Genomic DNA, 20,812 nt, shown 5'->3' with positions numbered 1-20,812 from the left:
AAATGTGTTTCATCTACCAAATTACAACGGCGAGTAGACAGCACGGAAGATTTTATTTCACAATTCGCTATTTTATTTCCAATGGAAACGCGTCGATTATTCTCGAAAACGAAGGAACAAGAAATAGATAATTGTTAAGGTAATTGTGAAATCTCGTGCGTTGACTACATTTACCGTATCTTTCTCGCGTATCCAAGCATTGAAAGGAACAAGCACGGTCGTTTATTGGAACCTGGGTTCCAAGGGGGAAAACATACGATAACTCATATTCGCGATTAAAGCGAAACCTCGGCTAGTTAGCGTTGCTAGGCACCGGTGTAATTGCATCCTGACAGTGAATAGATTTACACTTCTACTCGCGGCTTCTAGCTTCTGCCAATATCATTCTCTCTAATCAAGCGTTTGCATACGTTATTCATTCATGGTGGCTGATGTCTGCTCACCGGTAGCTGTTTTCTTCTCGTTTATTATTCTTATTGTGGCTAATACGCCGACTTTCCCGATAAATAATAATTTTCGTAGTTGGAAGATGAGAGGTTTTTAACGCGCTGAATATTTAACATTATTTTCAGGCAAATTGAGGCTTTCGGTTGGAACGAGAGGAAGGTATAATTTGCACCTGGTAATGATCGGTTGGCGAGAGTGATGACAAGCGCACGTTTTTGGAGGTTTATTTAACTCGGTTTGTAACAGGCGTCAGGATCGCTGCAGATTATTTTCCATTATGAATCATTACTTACGGACCGTGCGAGCTCTTATTCACAGAGCGAATTGTATTTTTAATTTGCGAATCTTTTAAACTTTTCAATTTCTCCAAACGTTTGAATCTTCGAGTCCAAACGCTCCTCCTAGCAATTTACTTTACCAATACCGTTGTCGCAATCCTGATCGATCTCACCTAGCTTTCCATACACTACGTTATCCTCGAACTTGCAAATTACCAAAATTCCCTCCTCTCCGAAATTTCCCCTAACTTTGACTAACTTTCTCTTAACCTTGGGAATTCTAAAACTAAGCTAAAAGAAATCTGTGTGTGATACTCCGAATGAAAAAACCATCAACCGCAGCACCGAAAGGGACACATCGTCATTTCCTTCTCGTGTCACGATACGTCGCAACGAATGGCGATATTTTTTTCCGGCGAAAGGGGACGAGATGAGACAAAGCCTAATAAAGGGAATGAGGACGTACGTAGAGAGTGAAACGCGAAGAATGAGGCTGAACAAAGAGAGAGAAGAAGAAGAGGGGTCTGCTTTGCGAAGGTTGCCGTCGCGAAGACAGTTTGCTAAGCGCGTCCGTATACGAATACTCCCACTTGCGTATTATGCGAGAACAGAGATAGGGTATCTCTCGCGAGAGGAACATTTTCCCGTTCTTTTCTGCGGCGAACGCTGATCTCTGACCCCGAGTCCTCCGAGATCTCGGCCCAGAGACCCTCCCTGCTTTGCTGTGCTGGGCCCACGCTTCTCACGACACGATCCTGTGCGACTACTCTCGCTCTCTTTCATCTTTTCGCCAGCTGAAATGATATTCCGTCACGAACGATGGACGTAAGTGCAAGATACGGAGATGTCCAACAGATACGGAAAGATCATCTCCGTTGCTTCTTTAGTTTCAGGTATATACAGGCGAGACATTTCATTTAGCGCGCGTACAGTGATGCTACTAGAGAGTATTTGCACGCAACCGTATTCTCCAACGAAGCTTTTGGTCCAAGCGTTGCACACATTTCACCCTTAGTGTATCAGATTTTTCTGGTCGTATGAAGATCGAATAATGAAAGACTATTACTGTGTATATATATTACTATGTTATCAATATGTTATGACATATTATTATATTACTATATATTGAATACTATTGAACGATACGAAATTTAATATACTTTGGTTCTACATAGCCAAGTATTGTATGTAAATAAATAGAATATCTAAATACAATAGTGTGCATATACTATTTTGTAGTCTCTATACGATATAAGTATTTGTTCGTGGTTTTTATATTCTATATATGTGGCACCGATCGTTAGATACATTCGTACAAGGTGCGACACGTGTATTTTGCAAAATTATCTTTTTCAGCAAACCATAATAAAAACATGGATCTCGTCGCAATCGCGATCACCGTAGACGCGAGAAATTTCAACGTTCTGTCAACGATTACATGTATATAGTAAGCTAAACAAGAAACAGATTAGCCAAAAAACACGTCTTCATCTTCTCTATTTCTTTGATCTTTCATTGTCTCTGTTCTCGATACAACTCGTATCGAGATTTAGACCAAAGATCTCTTTTCTCCTCTTTTTTTCATCCTGTCGCTCTTTTTATAATCTGTCTATTTATCTTTCTCATTATCATACATTGACGTTCACGCAAATACTGTACTTGTATCATTTTCAGGTGACCCCATGATAACATCCTCTCTGAAGGGTAAGTGACAAACGACAGCTCATACATTTCTTCTTTTTTTTCTCTTTCTTTCTTTCTTTTCTTTATATTCTTTTTATTTTCTTACGCGTTTTTGCATCCACAACCCCGGACGAACGATCCACGCAATGATCGTCGTTTACCACCATAAATCTTCTATCCTAACTTTTCTGGAACGAGGACAATAGTGGGACGTGTTCTCTCATTTGCATGAGTTTTCTTTCTTTCCTCAGTTTTCCATTCACGCTTTTACTCTCTTTCACACACGTAGGCATTAGAAACGTGCATCGAAGGGTATCGAGAACTTGACGCGACGTTCGTAAGGACGCGCAATGATCCGCATGCAGATTTTTTCGCGTAACGCAATAATGAGATGTCCAGGATCTTTCGTTCCTTGGACGTTGTTTCGAAATTCTGATATTTGAAAATGTCCAAGTTTGAAAATCTGCAACTTCGACATTTTTCATATTTAATCTGATGCTAGAAGAATTTAAAAGTTTGGAAATTCGGAGCTTTGAAACATTGGATATTCGAAAACGTGGAGCGTTAAAAGTTTCTAAGTGAAAACATTTGGAACATTGAAAAACGTGTAATTCGAGACAAAACATTCGAGACATGGAATGTTTGAGAATTTCTAATAGGAAGATTCGCCGCATTGAAAAATCTCTGATTTAAATATTCGAAAGATTTTGAGTTTTAATAGCGCGAATATTTGAAAATTTGGAGCTCTGAATATCACAAAATTTGAAAGTTTTCAATTGTAATGATAGTTATCCTTCGAGTCCAAACTTTTAATTTCTGAAATACGGTTCTCAGAACGATATCGATGCACTTGCAAGCGATTAGGAAGCGTAGGTAGAAGCAGCTTAAGCATCCGTTTATTTTACGATAGTGAACCGATTAGGTGTAGAGAAGAGACAAACGTAGTGTAGTGAACACGACGAGTAATTTCTCTAAACACGAAACAGGAAACATTCTACTCTACTACAAATTCAGAAAATGACAAGACAATTAAACGAGATTGACAAGAGCAGATGAGAAATCATTTCATTTTACTTAACACCTTTTTACTAAAAATCTTTTGCTATAAGGATTTCTCCATTCAAAAATTGAAAAAATGATCTCTTGACGATTAATTCATAGAAATACTGTAATTATAAAAAGTAACAGCTGTTTGAATGAATTAACCTGCGTGTTGTAAGAGATGTGTGACAAATCACGAAAAAAGCTAGAACTCGAGAAACGATACAGCCATGAACTAAAAAAGGAAATAAATAAATAAGGAAAAAGCAAGAGGAAAATCAGTAAGAAAATATAATAACTAAATTAGTAAGAAAATAATTTTCAGTTTGAATAAGACTAGAGTTTCAAGCTGTACAGTCGGATATAAATGGGATTGGCTCGTGGACAAAAGCTGTTTAACATGTACATTAATTCAACGTGTTTCATCGTCAATAATTTATAAGTCGCGAAGCTATTAATTACGCATCTCAAACGTACGCACAAGTATGTGGAGAAGCCGTGGCGATTGGTTACGTGCCATTATAGCAACAGGGATCTGCATGGACCTCTTTTCTCTTTTCTTCATACATATTAGCTATCGGCGATTTTCAATTATTTTCATTATGTAAATCACGATAACTATACTTGTCGTTGTTTACCTTATTAACGCATTATTAATACATTGATCGCCGCGGTGGTCGTCAGTGACCCACATTTACCCCATTTTTCAGAATGATTAAGACGATATTAAATCGACGGACTGAAAGATTTTCGACGACACGAATGGCTTGGATAAACATTGGTTAAGAGCGGGCCAATATAATATTTTGCAAGAATATCACGTTGCTGTGTGTTCGAATCTATCGCGGGAAAAATTTATAAAATTTACGTGGCAGTCGACGTGTTGATCCAGCGATTTTCAATCGGCGTGCCGCAGGAATTTTTAAATCGTGCAATACCTGACTATCTATTCAGGAACATTGAGTCTTTAAAGTAAATTTTTGTTTTTAAGTAAATGTCCTGTCGTTTAATAATTTTGTATAATTTTCAATTTTAATTTTAGTAACTAGCTTACGCGTGCCATAAGACGAAAAAGATTAAACAAATCGCCGTGTTAATCTACCGAAAAGCAAATCCGATATATCGTACGTAGCAAAGGATTTGAAGAGCATCCGAAATTTATATCCTGAAATTAAGTAGCATAAATATATTATGAGAAGGAGGCAACTAATGCTCGTCAGAGTTAGCTCGGCTCGAATAGCGTGGATTACGCGTTAAAAATGTCCTCGCAGGTCGTCACGTGGAACGATCGTTTTACGTGTTTCTCGGCTGTCGATCTATGCAGCATGTCTGTCGACATTCGACGAACAGATATTCTTGTTTCACCGACAGCACAACATCGCCGTGCTCTTACATTTTATCTCGCAAGATGTGGCAATGCCGTGTTATGGCCTAGCCACGGCTGACGTTATGGAAGGATAATCCCATGCGGTCGACGCTTGGGTCTCAGATTTCGCGCTGAGACCATAATCTGGTGTGCAGGGGAAACGAGAGGAAACCTGGACGCCAACCGGCTCACCCCGTGTAAACTCGGCTGCTTCCACAAAAAATTCGTATAACACGTCAGAAATTAAGCCGACCCCGCGTTAACGTATCTTATTATAGCGGGAGATGTTCTTCGTTTTGCTTTGGCTTAGCCGTGGATTAGGTTTAACGCGGTTAATAGGTTGGTCATTGTTACTGTATCGAGTAAAATACGGCGCGCAAAATAATCCGCCGTGTTCTCGTAAGATTTGCCCTTCGATCTACCTACAATAATGAAATCGCGGCCAGCGAGAACCTACGTATTTTGCTAGGCAGATCTCGCTATAAAAGGGTTCGAAGAGGGAATTGTAGCGCGAAGTGAGATAGAGAATCAATCTTTCGAAGGAGATTTATTATGGCGATAGTGCGGAGATAGTGCAAGAAGAGTAACACGGAGAGTTCTAATAATAAAGGGGAGCGAGCAAAGGAAAAGAAAACGAATCGCAGCAATAAATCAGAGAACTTACGGCATATACTTGCACGTTATCGTATTTATTGTGGCATTTATACTAATTAATTAGATACGGAATTCGGCCGAATAGGACGCGTAAAAGAGAGCACGACTAGATTTCTTCTAGTAAAATATGAAAATATAATACCACTTTTGTCATTCTCAGCTTAGTTTTCGAGAATTATCGAGTTTGAAAATTTATTAAATACGCCTGAACATGGATAATTCCGGACTAGATAGGACTGAATAATAAACAGAAGGTTATCCTACGTGTAAAAACAAAACGAGAGTGTAGAATCAAATTTTTCCGTTTAGGGTTTCATTTTCAAGAAACTAGAGTTTAGCGGCTAGTGCACGCGTATAGTAAATTTTCAAATTATTTCCCTCGGAAGCAAAGCGTCTTGCGAAGAAATTTTATTCCGCAACTTTGACTTGTTTTCACGCGTAGATCTACTGCCGATTATCTAGTTCTACCCAGTCTCCAAGCCGCGAATGAAAACGTGTTATTCTATATTTGTTTTCTTACTTTTCCACAAGGTGGACCGCTCTTACACGTTTTATTCGGCCGGACACTGTATGAAACTTCATAGGCTCGTTTAATTTTAGTGATTTAGTAATCACGTTTCACGTGACTACAAAAATTTAATGATGTGCGAATGAAACGCAGAAACTGATAAAAACGGCAAATGCCTTTTTGTAGCCATTGGACATAATTTTCACTTTGGAAGAACAGCAGCTTTTAAATGAAGACGCATATGTATTCTACATATGTATGTAAGAAATAGACGATACGATGCGTTTATTGGAATTTAACGAGCAGTTTAGTCGCTGAAAACACGTCTCTTCACGCTGACATCGCTTTATTCATCTCGCTTCACCCTGTTATTCAAATAGTTTTCCATCATTACCACAGGGCGGCTCGTTATGGACATGTATAATTACACTTGGTAATAATAACAGCGTATTGATACGTCGTGCGTATTCTCGTTTCGTATTGCGCCTGATCGTTTCATCAATCCTGTTTATCGTTACGTTAATACGCGCTCAAGGATACGAGCGTGTCAAGCTGGTTGGTTTTTCCCATTATTTATTATACTGTTAAATCTTCTTTCCCTGCGTGATCGACGCATTGACTTCTAGACATTTCGATGGAAAATCTTTGATAATAGCTGCGTGAAGTTTCCATTAAAAATTTGTCTTTCTTCGATCTTCCATCGCGTTCGTGTTTTTTAAACGTAGACAATCTAACTTCGTTAGGTTCTATGCGGTTAGGTTAAAATTAGAATCGAAAATTAGGACTAAGCTCGATATCGTCAAAGTAGAATTATGATTGACATTAAAAGAGAGTCAGAAAGTGGTAAAATATTAGGTCATCCTGTGAGTGACGCAGTCGTTAATTTTCATATACTTTCATATACAGATGATAGTACCGATACTCCGATAGTAACAACTCTTGTTGTTTTAAATTGGTCCTTTAAAAAAAGCACATTGTGGGATGACTCGATGCATGCGGTTGCAGGAAGATAACGAGAAAATGGCAACTTTGATCTATTTTTATCTCGGTTCGCTGAAAGGAAATTTTTCTTCTCATCCATATCCTGATTTATCAGAGTTTCGCAAGATATAAAACGGTTTAAGAATTTTCTAATTTCGAGAATAGTTATTCCCATCGTATCGCTTAGAGATTTTTGAATATTCGTTAACGTCCATAGAAAATTTTCCAATTTTCCTCTCCTATTATCTTCGATAAGAGTTTGTTTCGTAAGAGTAATTTTCGTATTTAATAAGAGTCTAATGAACGAGAACTAGAAGAATTTCTCGAGAGTAAAGACGTGGCGTATCGATGTTGGAAATATGATTTCGAAGATAGAGGAATCAGACGAAAAAGGAAAAGCAGAGTGCTTCGGAAAGCGAGAGGCACAAGGACTGACAGAATCCTCTGTACAGCTATATACACGAGTTTAAATCTCCTTTGTCAGCCAGAAGTCAAAGGTTGATCTCCGGAGAAATTCAAGGAAGAGCTGACTTCGAATTTACACCGACCCTCGGTATTCCAAGATAATAGAAATTTATCGACGTACAGAATATATAGGAAAAAGTTCAGCAACATAGTCTTTCATAGTTCTTCAGCTTTTGTATCGTACGACATCTACGAGCTTGAAATTGTTTCACGTACTAGAAATATGATTATTCGGCTTAAGGATACGACAAGCGTATTGTGCATAGTTTACGAAAAACTAAACTGTGAGGATGATTAAAATTAACATTAATTAGTTTGACTTCTGGGTACATCAGATAAAAATAACGAATCGAATTTTATGGCAAATTTGTTGAATTTTCTATATTAATATCCTTCTATTTTAAATTAAGATTTATGGTCGTGTTGACTATTAAAGTCATGGATGACTTGGCACAATTATATTTATCTTCGTTGTAGTACATGCAGATTGGAAAATTTGTTTACCTGTCTGATTTTGCGTGGTACATATAATGAAATTACACATGATAAATGCATATAATATAATACATACATATATACAGTCACACGCTGAAAGTCATAAGTTTCAAAAAAGTTATTCTCTTTTGAAGATCGTTCGAACACTTTTCTTCTATCTCGATTCTGTAGTTGAGCATAAATTTTGACTTTTCTGAAGGATGCAATTACATTGTAACGTTAATATTTTCACGTGAGTTCGTGATTTCTTTTATATCGTCACGTTAATGTTCGATTTAGTGCAAAGTTCTTGTTGGAAAGCTCGTCGTATAAATCTTACAACGCAGCTAAAACATCATACTTTTGTAGGAGGTGCGAATGTGAATAGAATAGTAGGATTAACGAAACATTTGGTTTGGCTTTAATTCAAACGGGCGACTGGTACTATCTTAATTTCATTCATTAAACGAAAGACGTCACATCGGTTGCCAAGTGTTCGTCCCTGAGAAATGAATTTATTTCTCTTTCTAACAGCCAATTCGGATAATGTGATTTACTCTTGGCAGAGTTTGGAGAAGATATCGAAATTAATCTTGATCTTGAATCGTTTGGTAAAGCGAAGAGACATGTTAAGGACAAAATTTCTTTCCGACTATTGAAGATCCTTTCATGAACTGTATTAGATTTGGAAAGTTTAAGGTTTGTACAAACTACGAACCGCTACTACAAACCTTGATGATCAATTCTTAGGTCAATTCTCAAGCTTTCGTTTTATAATAACAATTTTTCCATTTTTATCATCAATTTTTCTATGCTTTCGATCTTCTGTGATTCAGGATCCGCGACTTTTGAAAATCATAGATAAAGACATAGATATCGCCACGTTACAAAATTCAAATTACCTCACAAGCGCCCTAATTTTTACTTTTAACTTTCCCCAACTTTCCGCTTACAACATTCCAACCCGAAGCATCTAAATTTCTTAGCACGACAAATCGTGGAATTTCAAAGATTTCTTGGCAAACTTCATCGAAGCGATCACCGAAAAACAACGCCAATTACCGAAATCCAAGTTTTCCAAGCTTTTCGCTCCCAATATGTATGCATTCCAATTAAAAAAAAAAAAAAAATGAAAAAAGCGAAACGAGCAGAAAGGGTTGGAACGCACAACTTTACGTAACATCGGAGATTACAACGCGTCACAATGGACACGACCGACTTTCGATAATTGATCCCCTCGATCCATCTGAATAATCACGATCGTACAAAGGAAAACCGCGTTATCATCTGCTCGAATCGCGTTCCCTTCTAACAAATCCCTCCCCCACTTTCCTCGATATCTCTAGCAATTACCATTTCTCGCTACTCTAACCGATTACATAATCGATCGAGGAGAACAAAACTATTTTCACGACAACCGGGGTTGAAACGCTTATATAATAAAATTACTATTCATCTTTGTCGTTCACACGATTTTTCCATTCTTTGCATTTGTTTCTCCTTTTCTTTTTTTCCCCCATTCGTTGAACGGTGATTGATTATAATTATAAGCCTCTGTCTATGTACTCGAACGAGCTAACGAGCTTACCTCGGGAGTGCATAACGAGCCAGTCCCATCGCCATTATCGCGATTTACTCGGAAAAATTCATCGATTGTCCCGAACGCGTGTGTTTCGTCTAACGAACCGTTCTCGTTTTCTCGACCTTTGACCAGAACAGAAAATCACGTTTCTCGCCTTCAACGGCCCTCCTTCTTCTGTCCTTTCGTTCGTTAGCTCTGATTAGGTTAAATATATAGGACGACAAGTATGCCAATTATACCACTAATGGACGATTCTTCCTTGTGGCTCTTCGTTATGCAGATGAATCGCAGAGAATTCGATGGACGGGTGGAAATTTTAAGAATAGATAAGGGTCGAGGGATGCTGGACGACGAAGGTCTGGTCGAGGATTGACAAGAAGATGAAATTAATCGGGTCCTGGTGTGTGACATAGTTTCGATTTTTTGAATTGATAGCTTGGAAGATTTAAGGCAGGCGAAGTATTTCTAACTATAATTTATTTTCATAGAAATAGATTTTTAATCGCGGTGTAGTTGAGATATTCCGTAGTTGTGGAATCTATATGGGATAATAGCATAGAAGAAAACTCATGGAGATTATTAACGCGCTGTACGAGGATCTTTTTTCGCTAATTACTCGCACGAGCCTCGTCAATTTGATGTAACACCTGAGGGTGTTCACGCTGTTACTTATTATTATAGCGTTCTTCCAGTAAACGATAATTATGAGGAAAAAATTAAAGAGGAGAAAGACGAATGGTTCAGAGTGATTTTTTTTTTAATGGAAACCTTCCTTTCTGTTTTGCATACATCGAATTCTCTCGTTGTTCTACGAGAAAAAACGTATTAGAATAACAGGGTCGAAAATTGATTACTAGTTTCAAAGATATTGTAACTTGAATTTTGCAAAATAATAAATTAATGTTAAACTAATCACTTTTCGACCATGTTACTTTAATAATCTGGTATCCTGTTTCGTAGAATAACGAGAGGATTCGATGCATGGGAAAGAAAAGGAAGGTTCCCATTAAAAAAAAAAGTGTAAATGCAAGAGATGATGTCATTCTGTCATTTGTAGAAAGATCGATCCGGGACTTTGTGACTTTTATCTTTTCTGACATGGAACATATACATTTAGTATAGTTTAATGACAAAACATGCGACAGAAAGGTGTGACAATGTTTGTTACATAAAGGACCCTGTTTATCAATTTAACATTATTCTTATCGAGTCTATCGATAGCTAGTATATCGCTTTGTAATTACGCCTGCACGATAATTATACATTCATTGTACAACTTCTTGAGAATGCAGCTAGACGCGTATTGCTTCGAGTATCAACATTTGGTGTGAATATGAAGAAGGGAGGAAGAGACGTTTGTGCCTTCTCTTCGCGCTTCTTCTCGCTGCGAGACAAAGCTGAGATCATCAAGATGGAAGCAATGCGAGGTCGAAAACGTGTGAATGAAATCCGTGAAGGAGAACTAACGCGAATGCGTGTGAACGACGAAGAGGAAAATGAATTATTTATCTCTTCATTTGTTCATATCGATCTTCTCATTGTGTCAATTCGATGCGCGAGAGACACAGTTGCGAAAATGAGCGACTGAGAATTAAAATACCTACACACGCGAACCAAATAAACATTCTGCGTTGTCATCCAATTTCGACTCACAACTGCCTTCCTTGTCAGTTCGCTTCTCTTGCGAATATTCGTAAGCTGTCTCTGTCTTTGATCAAGTATCGTTGAATTGATCGAAGTTGAATTAATCGAAGAACAATTTATAGATGATGATAGAATTAGTCGATAATGTTAAGACTCCAAACTAATAAAGAAACTGACCGAATAATTTACTTTTAATGTCACGCAAACCTTCTTTGTAAATGAATATAAAAAGTCACGGCGAGAAAAGAACACGCTTAACGGCACATTACTAAAACGATCGTATTCACGCAAATGATAATTGCTCGCGGACGACGTTGTAATTAGTAGTTTTAAACTTCACCGCAGCATTACGGCACTTCTTTGCAAACATACGATCACGTTCCATACTAAGCACATGTTTCGTATACTACCTTCATTCCTCCATCTCAAATGCAAAATATTAAACTTTGTTATCCGCTAGACCATAGTCTTCGAGAGAAAAATGGTCGAGACAACGTATGGTCCCATTTATTATATGTCATTCAAAGTGGTTTCCTTATAAAGACAGTGTATTTTCGAAATCTTTTTTCTACCTCTAGCACATTTTTTGTAAACTCCACACGATTAAAATACGGTTATTCGAAACGTTCCTTGTCACATGGCCGCAAACGGCAGAGAACTAGCGAGTCGCGTTACGTGCGACACCTTGTATACGTGATTATTTTCGAGTTATAGCTTATTTTGTGTTGCAGCAATCTTTTGTGTAGATAAGACCAAGAATTGGAATGTTGGTGTATACTGCTTTTGCTGCGTGGTTCGAGTGTCGTGCAAGCGCCGCGTTATGAATGGAGCAGTCAGTGTAAGGCTACGTGCACACAGGCGACCGTCTTTCTTTCTTTCTTTTCCTATCAAGAAGAAACAAAAACAGACATACAGATCACGGCGATATCGCACGGTAAAACGTCGCCCGTCGAGTTCCCGCGTAAAAGACTCGCACGTCCGGTGCAGCAAGATTATTCCGAATTTATGGTAGTGGCGTCGTGAAAATGAGTTATTCACAGAAATTGCGAAACGACTGACACGCGTCTTACGTATGGATTTGCTGAGCGTATTGCCGTAAGAACTAGGTATCTGTATAATATACGGTGAACGGTTTCTGAAATGCCATTTGCCCGAGAGGGAAATGTTTCGAAGAAACAACGCTAAAGAAGCTGCAACTCGAAAACCAAGTCGTATCTGCTGTACGTTTATGCAAGTTTTTCTTCTTCGTTTACCCCGTACCTTCGATCCGCATAGTCTGAAACAGCCTGTATAATTTATATCAGAAATTCTATAGATTTCAACAAAACTCGTAGCGAATGGAAAAAGCTTGCTCTGGCTGGTCATTTAAATGAAAGAAAAATTCATTTGAAAGATAGTGCGTGCAAGTAGATAATTCGTTTTCAAGGATACAAAGTAATTCCGAAGCTCCGCGATTTCTACCGCTTTTTACATCAGAAACGTGTGTAATTATCGGAGACGAGGAAAGAGTAATTACGCTCAACGTTCGCATTTAATTGGTTGACTTTGCGTTGGCGAAATAGGAGGCACGAACTTTGCCAACAAAAAGAAAAACGTGTCACTTTTAGAAACTAATTGGACCGAGGAAAGAAGTTTGCTGCTTTCTGAGAAAACTTGCGATATCTTTCAATATTAACTTGTAATTATCGCCAAGCTTCTGACTCGTAAGAGGCTAAACAAGGGGAGATCATCTGTTCTTCTTCCATGTTATATTTATAACAGTAGCATAATTTATGTCTTTAGCAACCGTTTTTAAAGGCTGGATTTAAATAGAGCATTCTTAATAGAGATAATAAAGAAAAGGAACTCTGGTATTTCTAATGTTACGTAATTAATTAACATAGATAATTAATATATAAAGCAATGACGCAAATTGAAATCATTTCAAGCTTCTCGCCTTGAGATGTATATAATAATATTGAAATTTCGTAATTTTTTTCGAAATTTGTTTTCTCAATCCTCGAAAATCGAGGCTTCACGCACAGTGAAGTACATTTTCATCCTGGTTCGATCCTTGGACGCGATCTCGGCTCGCTACCTCGTTAACGTGCATTCCGTGATCACAACATATGCTCTGTACACGTCGTTTCTTTAATTGTCAGGTGTCGGTAAAACATACAGGCTCCTCCGCGCAATTTATAACATAAACGCTTTATGACGGTAGCAACATCTGCTCGTCAGCTGTGAAGTTATCAATTCTCGAGTCTCTATGGTGAAGAAAAGTCGTAACCCCTTTGTCCATAGGATATAACGACTATAAGGAAAGAACACGATAAGTCATATTTGTTGTCTTTTTTCCGCAGAAATACCTTTGACCTTTTATGTATTTTTTCAACTTTCAATGTGTTCAAAATTTTGCTGTTTAGTTTTCACGTTGCTTGCCTTAAATTATACATTTGGCTTTTACAGAAATATACGTATTTTTACACTGTATGTATTTTTCCATTCCATTCGAAATTGTCAGCATATCCTAGCAATTTATACGTTTTATTTAATTTGAATTTTAATTTAATATTGATAATTATGTAAAATAGCGTGCGTTTTTCATTTCCTTTAAAATTGTCACCGTATTGCTCTATATTAATAACTATATACATGACTTCCACAAAACTGAAAATATTTTCTCATTGCTTTAAAATATTGCTTAATAATTATATTTTCGGTTCTTATAAAACTTGTTCAATTTATCAGCATCGCGTGTTCTTAGAAAATTTACGTCTCCGAACCCAACAGCTCATTTTCAGAAAACAGTTTTCATTTTCAGTTATTTCTATTCGATCACAGAGTGGTATTAGAGTAAAAAAATCGATAAGAATGTGCTCGTCATGTTCTTATCATGCGATCTTCATATACGAAGCGTCGTTCTTAATAGATTTCGTTGATCAGCAGGTTTGGATAAGGTCAGTAAAGTGGCGTTAATGTATTTTAGAAGAAAAATAGAAACAAACAAGGGGAAATATCGTTGGACATTACGAATATCGTTTGGTTACGGGCATTGTGATACTATTTTTAAGCGCATATCGAATGTTCCACTTTCGAACGAGCACATAATAAATTGCTTTCTCTTTTGTCCGCCACGATATTTTTGGATCTTGTCAATGCAATCGTGGGTTTTGCCGATTAAATAAGTCGCGAAACGTCACTTTTCAAAACGAAATATAATTGCTCGATTCTATTCTTCGTTTTTTCCCTTACTTCCTGTGTGTGGCTCGATTATAAAAATTATGTATGATCGATCATTGTTCGTATAAAAATTGCAGATGATAAGGATTTTACGAGTTGATAATTTCTTTTCTTATTAAGTCATTAGCGTTTGGATTTTATATTTCTACGTTATCAGGACTTTACTATTTATCATTCTTACGTTAATATAATTATTCTAATAGTAATTTTCCGTATCTAAGACACGAATATTTAACGTTCTTCTTTCTACATGACTCGTATTATAATTCTCTGTTTCTAACGTACAATTTCGAGTATTTTAATTCTTAAATCCCTGATATATAACAAATGAACAAAAGAAACGTTCGTATCTTCGAAATATTAGTTAGATCAACTTTCATTATATAAATCATTTTTAATATTAATAGCAACAAATATTATTCAATATTAATAGCAACGTTAGATCCATAATCAATCCAAGTGTTACAAACGAATTAAAAGAAGACATTCACAACTTTGAAAAATTAGTTGAATTAACTTCAGTTATATGAATCGTTTTTTAATATCAATAGTAATAAACATTATTTAATAACACATTTAATAAACACCAAAATTAAATCTATAGACTGTTACAAACGGATAGAGAATGCATGGACAACTTTCAAAAAAAATTATATAGATCAATTTCATCTATATGAATCATTTTTTAATATTAACAGCAATAAACGGATTCGTATGAAACCTAAAGCTATTCACCTAAAGCTATCTTTACCATTGATTCAATTATATTCAACATATCTCACTGAAGCAAAACAAAAAAAAAAAAAAAAAAAAAAAGGAACGAAGAAACAAAAAAAGAATCAGAATCAAGGATTTTTACCATAATTGTCCACGATTTCACGGGAGTAGAATTTCACATTTGTCAGAGTAGAGTTAGCCTTGGAAGATCCAGGGGCCAGACATGTGAAAACGAGAACTTTCGGCAATGGACTTTCTCCTCCTAGTGAAATGTGCCTTGGCCGTTTCTCCTACCGCGGCTCCGGAATCGGTTCGCCACTCCATTCGCCCTCTTTCTTGTTTTTCTCACTTGGGAAGGGCCGTTCCCAAAATTTTGTCAGTAACTCGGCCACGAAAAGCAGCACGCTTGGCCGAAATGGGACCGCTTTCTTCCGGACACCCGTTAGACGAGTTCCACATTCTTATTTTTTTTTTTCGCGCTCACGTTAGCCACTCCCGGTGATCAAATCTCGATTGAATAAATCTGTTCGCATACTTTCTTCCCCATTATTTTAATCCTCTTTTTCGGATTCTTTCTCCTCTCTGATTTCTGTAAGAAATTTTTAAGGTGATGCTTGTTTGAAAAACACGTGTCGATCAAATTTCGAATCTTGGAAATGTAGAGGATTGGATGAGACGTTGGGAGCTTTTAATTAATAAAGGATTTTTTATGGGATGTAGTAACATAGTTTTAAAAAATTTTCTTTTAGAATTTTATTTTTAGAAATTTATCGATAATCAAGGTGACTAGCTGGAAAATTTTTAGAAATTGCTTGGTTTATTATTGAAAGATAATTTTTAGAAGTCGATTGTAAAATATTTACTCTGATTACTCTGATTTTTATGCAGCTTATTATATTAATTTCGACACTTTGCTGGAAAAAATTTTCTAAAATTACATAATTTACAAATTAAATATAATATCTAATACACACTGACATAAAACATCTCCATTTGCTTTAAATCTATTTTGAATTCTCCAACAAAGATCAAGGAAAGTGTTTAATACGTAGTTTCAAAGAACTATAGTAAGTAAAGATCATAACAACGAAATTCCATCGGAAACCGAGAAGTATCTCTAAAATCACGAAGCGTAACCAAAAATTCTAACAACACGATTTCTCTATCCATGATTTACAATCACAACAAGTGTTTTATCCATCGGTATAAATCGTTTTATTATTGTGGAATTGAAAAAAAGCTGGCCTAATTCACGAAACATCCCTGATTCCCGGGTTGCTTACGAAATATGAAGAACGTGTTGCGGTAAATCAGTCGGAACGTCTCACCTCTTTTCTCCTTCGCTCGTGATACACCAGGAGTGAAAGGAAGCGGCAGGATCAACAGGTTGTCTCGATTCCCATTTCGTGTAGCATCGTTAGACCGTAGCAACAGTTTAACCTTTAGCCGGGAAACGAAAGCGTCTTTGCCCGCATCGAGATCTCCGGCCTCGTTCGAAAAAACCAGACATCTTGTTATACTAGTTTTCATCGTTTCTGACGTCGTAGTATTGGCACAAAGTGGAGTACGAATTGATACAGTAATACTTCAAAGATTCATGTAGATACGTTTATATATTTCTTTTGGTAAGAATGGAATCATAGTTGAGTTTATGATTGACGGAAGAAATATAGAGAGATTTTTTTAGTAAACTGTTGTGAGTCAATATAACTTGATACAGATTTAACATAGTAATAGCAAAAATGTATTAAGATTCAATATATTTGATATAAATTCAATATACTTGCTTCGGATAGATAGAGATAGAAACCATAGTTGATTTTTATAATTAATAGAAAAAAATGTAGGGAGATTTCTGGCTAAAGTGTTAAGATTCAATGTGCTTGATATAAATTTGATATAGTAATAGTGAAGTATTGAGATTCATTATAGTAATGGTAAAGTACTGAGATTCAGTATATGTACTTTGATAGGGATACAATTTTAAAATAAAGTATGGCAGTGATATTAATTTATGCAATGCAATTTTATAATTTCATATTTTTTAATATATTCTAAACAAACTACCAAAACTGTGGTATACAGTTCGTCAATCCTAAATTAATGATTAGACTGCGGATTGTTATGCAAATTTAAATTTTTATAAATATGATCAACATACTGGAATCTAAGTAGAAAATTGTTTTACCTACTAAATATTATAGAAAATACTATGCTTTCGGTATTTTATGTATTTTTGCATATTACCTGCATCTTGCACATTTTTGCAAATTTAAATTTCTCAGGAATGCACAAAAATCTGCACTCTACACAAATAATACTTAGACTTGACCTACACTGCATTTTTATTTCTCTCTCTTTTAAAGCTCTTCGCTATCAATTCTCTATTGAGAATTCTAAGTAGGCTTGTTAACGTTAATTAGCGACGCAAAGGCAACTTAGATGCTTATTAGACTAGATTATTATCATAGTATACAGCTATTGCAGTATACATACATACACATGTACATATAATGTATGTAAATAACAGGCAAAATATAAGTAGTAGATCTGGTAAACAGATTTCGGTAATTCGACTAGGATAGGCTTGAGACTAGTATTTTAAACTTGATAAGATTTCCAATAAAAATTTCCACAAACAATATTGAAAAATATTTGCGAATATCTTCGCAAATTTCCCTACTTATGTTCGACCTCGACGAGTAAACAAGGAAAGAAGACTAATATTTTCGGCATCCATTCATTGTGAAACACGTTACCTCACCTCGACACTCGCTCGTTCTCCCATTATCGTAATCCAATTAGGTCGATGACACAGCAGAAGTCGATTCATCGTGGCAAAACAAGCATTCAAACTAAAAAAGGTATATCATCTGTTGGCTGACAAAAGGGAGGATGTACAAAGAACAGGGAGGAGGATATACTTTTGTTGGTCGGAGAACACGAAGGCGACGGCGATGAAAATAAAAAAAGGGGGAAGGAGAAGGATGAGTAGAAAGGATGAAAGAAGGAAGAATGGGCGAATATAAGGAGGAAGAGACGACAACGAAACGGAGGAGGAGAAAGGAATCCTTCCGTGACCCGCGCGAGGACTGCTGGCTCCTCGTGGTTTCCGCGTTCGCACAACAGGCATCGCGTTTTACGGGTACGGGACCGGTTCACCGGTGATTCAGAGCTTTATGCCGGTTCCAGCAGAATTAACGTCGGCATCTTCCCTCCACCGTTGCTTTTTTTCCCTTTCTCCAGCGAGGGAGCGACGAAGAGAAAGGTCGTCGATGCGAACGAAAACGAAATGGGAACTCTTCCAAGTTGTCCGGTGAAGTAAGAGCCATCGTTTTCTTCCAGCCTTATTCGACAACACCAAGATATTGCTCATTTTCTTTGATTTTCTCGTTTTTCTGTCGCGATGATGAAGCGTTTAATGAAGAGTAGACGTGGTAACAGCTTGCTTTAGGAATAGTTTACGATTTGGTCGGTATCTACGTTCTTTTTTTCAAACTTGGATATACCGAAAAGGGTTATTTAGGAAGGTAAAATATCGTTTTAAAAAGTATTGCGAAAAATTCGAAGTATTTTTAATACCTACGGTAAAACTAAACACGAGGCTAATCCACAGCTAATGAAGCGACAGAAAGTAAATGGTAAACAGTTGAAAAGGAAGTTTAATTCAATGTCTATTAATAAGATATTCAAATGAGGAAAAGGTTATGAAACTAGTAACGTTAAAAAAGTTCAACTTGTGGTTTGGCTTTGGGTTACATTAAACTGTAATAGACGAATCACGAAATAAAAGTGACGAAATTTAATACGGTTTACGTCAGATTGAGGTTCGCGTAATTTCTAAATTGAAATGAAAGTATTTATCATTGTTTGAAAAAAGTCGAAGATACCGACTAAATTGTAAAGTATTGCAGGTGTTGAATAATTGAAAGATCTTTTAGTCATTCATGCTCTACATTTGTTGTCAATACTTGAAGATTTCTCATACAAGGTATGTGTCATATATGCATAAGTATCTTTTAAAATCAGCGTGGCATAAATACTTCGAGAACACCCGCTGTTTCGATGGTTTTCTTTAATTTTTCCTCTTGAGATGGTAAATGGTGTATTCATTAGGAATGACAAAACACGGGAGTAACACGTGTATTGCGCATAAATATTTTGTATAATCAGTGTAGCATAATTGCACGTATAAAAGGTAAGAAGGGGTAGTAATACTTAGTAATATTAAAACACTGAGTACCATCAGAATTCGAGGACTTTTAAACATACCTGATTCGTGATTCTAATTCGTGATTCTGATTCCTGATCGTATCACTTGGACAGAAGTGATATTTTAAAGAATTCTCACATGTTCGTGAAAGATTCATTTGTAGATACGCGTAAATTCTTCTAATCAATGTGAGGGAATTCTACATTATGAGGATGAATGAAAAGATGCGATTTGCTAAGATAAGGGGAAATTCCCAAGTGACGTGATAAATTACAGAATTAGCTCCACATTAAATGCGTTAATTGCATTGAATTATAATATATATGAATTATTATAATGTTCAGTTGGAAAATTCATAGACAGAAAAACGTAATTTTGAAAGTTTCCGAATCGGTCGTAAATCTTTTTTATTGGTCATAAATTAAGAATTGAAATTAGAAATCGAAATTAGGAATTGAAACTAAATATCGGAATTAGAAATTGAGACTAGAAATTGAAATTAAAAATTGAAATTAGAAATCGAAAATAGGCGCCGGTACTTGAGACGATCTAAGGAACACGCGAATAGAAGGAGGCGACGGTGTGGTGCGTGGCCGTTAGAATCTTTCTTCGGCGAGGAAACTCTCTCTGTTCCCCACCTTGGAACCACCATGAAACGGGCCTGTCCCCTCTCGAACGCCACGGCGTCGCGGTATTTCGCCACTTTCGATTTTACACGGCGAGTACGGCCGCTCCGTTACTGTTAATTTCATGGATCGGTCACGATCGAAACCACGCACCAGGAAGTGGGTCGGGCCCGACATAGAAAACGGGGACAGCATCAACTATCCTCTTCGTCCGAAGCGTCGTTTGTTCTAGTTTTCCCTTTTTTCTAATTCGTCACGCCATCGAAACGGAAAGTCATCTGTGGTAGCCTTCCGATAATTCTATGAGCCACGAATCTTGAAAAAAGTATTTACAAAAGCTGAAGGAAGTATTTGAACGTTTATCAAAAAACTCTTTGATGCATATATCGTGTATGTATTATATTTAAAATATTTTGAAATTTCATTAGTGCCGTGTCATGATCATATTGGTGAAATTTGAAAGCGTTTTAAAAATGTAAAAAAATGTATACACAAAAGTGTATTTGGTAAAGAATTAAAGAATTAGGATTATTAAACATTTAATCAGCGCTAAATACGATATTTAGCCTGAATATCGAGGCTTATTAATTGCAGCTTCTATGTACATTTTTAGATTTGTTTCAGACTTCATCAGTGTAACGATAGCAAATGAATTTCAAAATCTGGACGTATAATACGCGTATAATATGTTCATGAGAGGTTTGTACAGGTGCTCGAATACTTTCTTGACTTATTACGTGTTGTAATCCTGATTTTCGAGCATGGATCTTGTTTGATCCTACCGCCGCGAGTTCTTACCAGTAGAAAGTTCTGAACTGTGGTCAGACACCTTCGGTAAGAAGCTAGAGGAATCGATCTGCCATTTTTTCTTCGATTGTAATGGTTTTTGCGCTAGAATTAGCAGAACGAGG

The 20,812-nt window shown here is 36.6% G+C and overlaps 2 protein-coding genes across 7 annotated transcripts in view; both read left to right on the top strand.

The window, feature by feature from the left end:
• drk (growth factor receptor-bound protein 2 drk) overlaps positions 1-18,502 on the top strand; it is a 155,987-nt gene extending 137,485 nt beyond the window's left edge. Inside the window, exon 7 of the transcript XR_011174984.1 lies at positions 18,492-18,502. The gene's annotated coding sequence lies outside the window, so the exon portion shown is untranslated. The remainder of the gene's footprint in view (positions 1-18,491) is intronic.
• Positions 1-20,812, top strand: part of LOC138186767 (thyrotroph embryonic factor) — a 100,970-nt gene that overhangs the window by 10,673 nt on the left and 69,485 nt on the right. For 4 of the 6 annotated variants that reach the window (XM_069126937.1, XM_069126936.1, XM_069126941.1 and 1 more), the window contains exon 2: positions 2,400-2,429. The exons of the other annotated variants lie outside the window; for them this stretch is intronic. In XM_069126937.1, coding sequence (XP_068983038.1) covers positions 2,400-2,429 — 30 coding nt within the window. The remainder of the gene's footprint in view (positions 1-2,399; positions 2,430-20,812) is intronic. 6 annotated transcript variants of the gene reach the window in all.

This window comes from Bombus flavifrons, chromosome 14, assembly GCF_040668555.2.
Source record: "Bombus flavifrons isolate JBK064 chromosome 14, iyBomFlav1_principal, whole genome shotgun sequence".
NCBI lineage: Eukaryota > Metazoa > Arthropoda > Insecta > Hymenoptera > Apidae > Bombus > Bombus flavifrons.
This window is presented reverse-complemented; position numbering and strand designations above follow the sequence as displayed.